We start from the raw sequence: 7,820 nt of genomic DNA, 5'->3' as shown, positions 1-7,820 counted from the left end.
AAACGACATTACTGTTTGTTCAAATGGACACTAAAAATAACCACCATGCCACGATGTCTACGGGACGTCATGCGCCTATAAAGAGTCACTAAAGCTTCTACGTCCGACGGCGACAAAGAGTGACAGTGACAAGTGACACTCTTTAGGCTCTATAATATTTAATAATTATTATTAATTAAAATATATATAAGGAGCTCAAATTTTTAATGCTTGTTCCATGTGGTGGAACTCTTTCTCATTTACACAGAGGCTTCTAATGCATTCTATCTCGACGTAATGGTCTGAATATTTAAGAATCTCTGGAGCCCTAGTTTGAGATACATGAGTTCTTCTACCTTAGTGTAGGTGGTGGCATCTACCTCAATCCACAGCTTCAGTTGCACTTGTGGGTAAAGCACAGCACATTACTCCTTCGACCCTTTTTAACGAGGAAAGAAGTAACTAATATAATTTAGAGATTATTTTATGAAACAAATCAAGCTTCCCAATTCCCGGGCAAATTCCCAAAGCTAAAGAATGTGGCCAATAGCTATAAATTTTAGCTTTAAAATCTCGTATATAATTTTACAAGCGACAAACTGAAAACCACTAACTGCAATTGTGTTTGTTGAGCAGACATGAACCAAATGTAAGAAAAAATCATTAATATCATCAAAGTATAGAACAGTTGGCCATTATTGGAAACTCAAAAAAATTCATACTAGAAGGAACGAAGAATATAGTATAGTTAACTTGGAAAATAAATACAGAATTCAAGATACAATAGGTTCAGTTCACTCACTCAGACAAATTAACCTTACCCTAAGTACAGCATGTCCAAACTCTCACTCTTACCCTCACTCTCTTCACTCCAACAGACAGAGACCCAAACCAAAATGTGTGAAAAATATCAAAACTCACCCTTTTTCACAGTTTCAGCTCAACAAACAAGGATTTGGCAAATATATGTCAAAATTTGCATTATGGTTTCGATTCACCTTCCATGTCCTATCCTGAATGGCTGGTTTCCAGATCGAGATCTGTCTATCTTTGCCTTCTTTGCTCTATTGTTTGCGATTTCTTGGAACGGGTTTTTTCCGTCAAAATCAAACCTGGCCAGCCTTACCTTCTTTCTCTTCCCCTTGTCGTATTCTTCATCCCTGCAAAAGAGAAAATCGATCGTAAAAAGCCCGATTCTTGATGCGGCTCACCAATGAACAGCGTTACTAATGAGGAAATTATCGACGAGAGTGGTCTAATTTTGCACAGAGAGAAATATCTTGGACAGCAGATATTCGTTGCTTCAAAGTTGAACTAGTTTCTCTCCGTGCAATATTATACCAGTAAAGCAGACGAGATATATTCCAACTTATGACATAAAATTTATTGATAATAATCAGACGATATATATTCCAACTTACCAGTCATCTCCTATGTAACCAATAGTAGCACTCTGCACAGAAGCAGACTCTACATTTCTAGAAGGAAGTTCTTCATCATCCCAACGTGGGACTGCAAGAAACAAAACAATCAATTCTTTAGCAACTACTTCAATGATGGGTTGCAAAAGCAGTGAACCTTTTCTTATTCAATTTATGACACTAGAGATGGGAATTCGGTTAACCTTAACTTTTAATTTTACGGATAACCTTAATGCAAACTTTTTGGTTAACTATTTTTTTTAACCCCGAATAATAAAACTGGTAAATCCTTTTTTTCCCAGAAAACTTTGATTGAAAAAAAAGGTTAATTTGCCAATCTCTATACAATACATTAGCAAGAACAATAAACTAGCCAATCTCAATTAACAAAAATTATTTCTAGGCTACAAAAAAAAATATTTCCAGATCAACTACTCACCAATTGTATCCCCCAGACCTTGGGTAAGCATACCAATCATCTGGTTCACCGAAAACCTACAGTCTGGCTGGGCCGAAATTTGGTCATCTTGGGCGAGTTCGGAACCATTTTGACTGGTTCTCTTCATTAACTCCCCATCATCTACAACAGTCTTCAAGGAATTGCTATCAGGAATAATTTTATCTTGAGAAGTGGTACCACTTGCTTCTATTCTTGAGGCAGATTTGCTCTCCTTTCTCTGAGAATGAGTTGAATTCAATGAAACCATGTTGGTTATCTCAGATGTTGACGGCACAACTTCTGGTACCGAGTTGTTATCCACTAGAAGTTCTTTAGTCAGATTATTAGAGCCAGACACTGGTCTGTTTGTACTTCTTTTATTCTTCTTTTTCTTCTGTATAGCCAAGGATACCCTTAAGAACCTCGGGTTGAAACCCAAGCTTGCGACTTGACGCCTCGCAATCTTCTTCTTTAATTTCTCATGGGGCTTGCGACCAGATGCATCCGTATCCGCGGATCTAATTGGTGCACTCGATAAATCAGGTAATTTAACTGATTTTTCAACCACCAAAATCTGACTACTTTCATCAGACTTCTCAAGCAAGGAATTATCACCAACACTGCCAATCTTCTTTTTTGAGTTCTCAAAGGGCTTGCAATCAGAAGCATCCGTATTTGTGGATCTACTTGGTGTATTTGATAAATCAGGTAATTTAACTGATTTTTCAACAACCAAAATCTGACTACATTCATCAGTCTTCTTATGCAAGGAAATATCACCAGCGCTACCATGTGTCGTAATCTCAGCCTGGCAGTAAGATATAATACTCAATCAGCACAGGCAACTAAATGCTTGTTGATGAAAGAAAGAACCTACAGCCAAAGAACACTACGAAGCAAAACATACCCGACTATCTTGACAGCCGGGTTGGTCTGGTAGTATGAATGTGTCAATTTTCTCAATGACTGTAGCGGTGGCTTTGGACAAATCCAAGATTGCACCCTCCACATATGAGGCAGGACGATTCTGATGGGAAAGCATCAAATCACGGAAGAAAGAGATTTAAAATCCTGGTAGCAGTAACTAGAAAGTAGTACAACGCTAGAAGAAAAATGTAACATCATCTTACCTCCTGCAAGGGCCCAGTTGTAGTTTCCTTAGCTGAAGAACAGACTTCCTTAGGGTCGGTAGATGTGAGTACTGAGACTTTCAAACTTTTATCTAAACTTCCTTTATCATTTAACTCATTAGTATTATTAACAGGAACATTTGGTGTACCGCTGTCATTGCTTGCAGGGACAGGTTCTAAGTTCTTTTCTGGAGTTTCTTGTGGAATAGAAACCAATTCTGATGGGTTCTTAGGCTGTGAGGTTGTTGTTGATAGTTCAAATTTTGGCTGATTTAACCTTTCACTCATAATGGGAATCATTGGTGTGGGGACAACACCTGCTACATCGTTTTGAACCACAACAGCAGAAGAGTCTACATGCTTCATTTTGGAATCATTTGATCCATTTAGAACCGGTTTTCTCAATATTCGGCCGTTTTCAGAACTGTTCATCTTTCCTGGGTCATTTGCTTTAACATTCTCTTTGATAGAGATATTTGATGGTTTCCTCGGAATTATATTACTCCTGTCACGGACGTAGAACAACATATAAGCCTTCTGCTCCAGGACCCTCTTCTCGCTAACTGGAGAAACCTGATGCACCAAAATCATGTTATTGCAGCACACCTAAGATGCAAAACTATTCTATATTCTGTATCATTTTCTATCAATACCTATTATCTACACTTCATGAGATGCTTTTAGATGGAAAATTGTATGAAAAGAACCGGTGCATGTATTACGTACAAAAGTAACACTAAAGTTCCAGACTCATGGTTGCAATTATATATATAATTCATTTCCATAAAATATTATTCATAGATCATCTCACTAAGCAAGAAATTTACAAGACTGGACAGCAAAATTGCATGTGATCACTCTTACCCTATTATCATCAAGGGAATGCCAAATGCCACTCGATGTGCGTACAAAGCAGTAGTAGTGGCCCGAACGCGTGCTCCCACCGCTATGAACTAGAACCCCGTACAGCGTATACTTCAGATTACCTCCCTACAAAATGTTAAAAAAACAACAAATGGTTTGTCAGATAACACATGGAACTGACAACAAATTATAATGAATATATGAACACAAATGTCAGCTTTATTGCAGCATTAATTTCACAAGATAATTTTAATTTTAATTACAATCCAACTTTGTTTTGCACCTTTTTAATATATACTTGTGGAGAAGTTCCACAGATACTAAATTGTTAACCAAATTTGGATAAAGTACGTGGCTAGACATTTGTCAATTCTATATTTGTAGAACTATGTGAACAGCCTTCAGAATCATCAGTCATGTCATAGAATGAATGTATCTGACACTTGACTAGACAATGATTGGTAAGCAATTTGATAATATCAAATTTCATCAAGGAAACGCGCGAGCGTGTGTGTGTGCTTATATTATTATTTTTCTAACCACCTTTTTCCCTATTTTTCTTTTATTTTCAAGCTAAAGGAACCAAAAAAAGTGACACATCTTCACTTCAATCACTGATCATGAAACTAGCAAAACAAAATGTACACTTCTGTAGCCACCACAGAACAGCGTGACCACATTACATTCTTACAATTGGAACTCAAAAACATTATGATATCATATGTAGATTGCCAAACGATCTTTCAATATCTGGACAAATAGGCTACTAATAATAGGATAAATAAAGGTTGCACTAGAAGCATAGTGTCAGCATTTATTCACCTGGGGGTCGCTGACAAATGGTCTCAAGTCCAGTGTCGGAGAAAAATTAACTTTCTTGTCAATCTTTTGGCCAGGATCGTGGGCACGAAAGCGTTTTAAATGGATGGTAAGAACATAAGGCGGCTTGTGGACAGTGAGCTGCTTGCGAGCTCTAACCTTCTGTTTGCATCGCTCGCACTGGTATTGTTTCTCTCCTCCGTCTAGCAATTCCGCAGCAGTGAAATTCAAAAGTGCTTTATCCAATGAGTCCGCCTTATTGATCTCAAGACTTAAATCTAAAAATGGATCATATTTGTTGGAGCCATAGGAGCATTGCAAGCATTTTACCTGAAAAACTAAAGAAAACGCATTACAAATTAATGTTGAAAAATATCGGTTGATCATTCCGAACTTCACCATGTACAGAGTCACCATACTTCTAGAGGATGAAGTAGCTTTAGACGAAAGCAAATTGGAAATACGATCTCACAAGGAATTCCTACCAAACTGTAATAAAAACCTACCTGACTTCTAAGGCTCCCACCAAAGATTTTGTGTACCAAACTCTTCTCATAGGCACCAGGAGATTCACTAGGAACTCCAGATGGCAAACAACATTTATGCATGGATTCCAACAAATTCACCATGTACTCGTGTGCATCTTCCTGTCTGCAACTTCGGAAATTCCTCGATATGCCTAAAATGAGGAATATGAAATCCAAAATAGGAAACCAACATGCATTATGAGATGTTCAAGCTCTGGTAGGCTAGAGTGTAGGAACCAATAGCTAAAGATAATTTGAAGTCCGGTCAACACATGAGCAATAAACTTACATTTCAAGTTAGCCACAATCTCATGAGGAGATAAACACCTTCCAGTTGATTGGAGCGCACGACTAACATGCTTCTGGATGGCACATAACGCACAAAATCCAGCAATACGACCTTGACGAAATAAAAAAAAACACATAACAAAAGTAATGAGAACAAGTAAAGTTCTCAATTAATAGGGAAATTCTATAATGTCTTCAAAATATAAATGTAAGGACTTTACGTCGGGAACCATGAAAGCTAAAAGTCGAAGGTCGAGAACAGGGTTTGCTCTCATGAGGTATGGGGTTTCATTCCCCATGAGTTATCTACCAGGTAATATACTTGAGTTTACTCATCGGCTCATCAAAGTCTGTAAAGTAAAACGAAGTGGATAAAATGGGAAAAAAAAAAAAAAAAAAAAAAGCCTCATCCCAAAGTTTGTAGGTTTAAACGAGGTGGACAAATTAAAAAGGAGCATAAGACAGTGGGGGTATAGTGGTGGGTAGGTATGGCACTGTTTTTGGCATATTGTTTTTAGGTACTTAGCAACAACAAAAAAGCACCATGGTACTAAATACTGGATTTTTTTTGCTACATCCATCAGTAGGAACCTCTGTAGTTGAGAGACATTTGTAAATGATTGATACAACATCTTCCCACTAGCATAGCCAGTAAAATTGGTGGGCTTTAGCAGCATTTTCTTTTGCTGCTGTGCATAATATTTGAAGCACTTTTTCTATCAATTTTGATCAAGGAAGCTAGATTTTTTCCAAAAACAATTCCTTGCAGCAGAGAGCAATAACTGCTGCAAAAGTTTCCGTACTACCAAACTAAGCAACCACCAAGCATCTCTCAAAACAGATTCTCAATTTGCCTCACTAGTCCCTCGAGCTACATACAAAAGACTCGGAAACTCAATCACTATGTCAACTCTAAATATAGGGATGTATAAGCAACCCATGTGCATGTCAGCTTAGAAACACCATTTTCAATCTGTAAAATTTTACCTAATAATATCCAAAGATCTACGCACATGCACAAATACTGATATCATCCCCGCTTGAATTTACCTAAAAGGAGAAGATATTCACTCACATGAATTTTTATGCTTGCCACTTTGCAGATATGCAGCCAAAGGTTCAGTGTATGTCAGACATTGCAAAACAGAATTGAGATAGCAAGTGTTCCCCATATTTTCCAAACCAGCCCCCTGAAAATATTCAATCCAGACAATTAGCTTCTTCCAATAATTTTTTCTAATCATAAAACACAATAGAAAGTTCTTAGCCTAGTTAGAACCAGAAACTTTAGGATTACTGGAGTTAAACTAAAATAGAATAGATCATTGGACAAAAATCTTACCGACTCAGACAGCTATTAAAAAAAACAACAATTTCATTATGGAAAAGCACAGCAAAGGAACACATTCAAGTTATGAATTCATACATCAAAACATCAAAAATTATCAAATAAGACCAACGTCCTTCATATTATCAAAATCAACTATACCAGAAACATAACGAGAAAGCAATCTCAAGCGAGATTGCAAAGCATTCAGAATTAAACTCAACTATAAACCTCAGACAAGCAAGAAACAAAATAATATAGGGAGAAAACGATCAATTAAAACAAGCATCAAGTATTCAGTTGAAACGAAAAACATACGAAAATATTTTCATAAGACACTATGACCACATTCTGTTCATAAAACTCGGTGAAACCTTAAAAAACAGAAATCTAAATTTTCAAGAACAAAATCCCCAAACTCAAACAATGACAAGAGTATAGCATAGAAATACATAAACAAATCAGAAACCAAAACGCAAACTAAAACTCCAAAATCACCCACACGCATACAAAACAAAGAAAAACAAAGTCGAAAAGCTCACAATGCTTTTAAATGTAATCGCAAAACTGAGCTCCGGATCCAACCCGCTCTCCTCAAAGGCTTCGCTTTTCTTCCCGACTAAACCAGATTGGCCCGACTTAATCCCAGACCGAGCCAAGTCCTGGCTCGGGTTCAGCGTTTCAATACGGAAATCCCCGCCGCCATTGACGAAACCTCTGTAAGGCTTCCTCGCCGGATGAAACTCGATCCTCCGGTGGAACAGAGCTGATGATCCGTTCGACAAGTCCGCGGAAAGCTCTTCAAGAGAGGCTTTTCGCTGGACTGTACTTGCGGCCATACACGGAGGCTCTGAAAACGACGATTCTAGCAGATCGACCGTTCCGTTGCTCGCCGCCTAGGCTCGGTTTGAATTTATGTTGAAGCTTTGATGGGAGATTAAGGTTAGGGTTTTGATGTGAACAGATAATGCAGAAAGCTGTCTGTTTCGAGCTTCTGCGAAAAAGGAGGAGTTCTGGGTGGAGAAA

The 7,820-nt window shown here is 37.8% G+C and overlaps 1 protein-coding gene across 1 annotated transcript; it reads right to left on the bottom strand.

The window, feature by feature from the left end:
- Nucleotides 1–701: 701 nt before the first annotated feature.
- Nucleotides 702–7,820, bottom strand: UBP23 (ubiquitin-specific protease 23). The gene is made up of 11 exons (XM_089614800.1): nt 7,337–7,820; nt 6,543–6,657; nt 5,469–5,579; nt 5,159–5,331; nt 4,656–4,982; nt 3,834–3,959; nt 2,970–3,542; nt 2,747–2,866; nt 1,840–2,647; nt 1,401–1,491; nt 702–1,139 (listed from the first exon to the last, which is right to left on the bottom strand). Exons 1-11 carry the CDS (start codon nt 7,631–7,633, stop codon nt 974–976), a joined length of 2,907 nt encoding a protein of 968 aa, XP_089470926.1. The 5' UTR covers nt 7,634–7,820; the 3' UTR covers nt 702–973.

Source organism: Urtica dioica, chromosome 5 (assembly GCF_054948205.1).
Source record: "Urtica dioica subsp. dioica isolate 48M chromosome 5, U.dioica_male_clone48M_v1_H2, whole genome shotgun sequence".
Lineage (NCBI taxonomy): Eukaryota > Viridiplantae > Streptophyta > Magnoliopsida > Rosales > Urticaceae > Urtica > Urtica dioica.
Note: the sequence above shows the minus strand (reverse complement) of the source record. Positions and strands in the feature narration are given on the sequence as shown.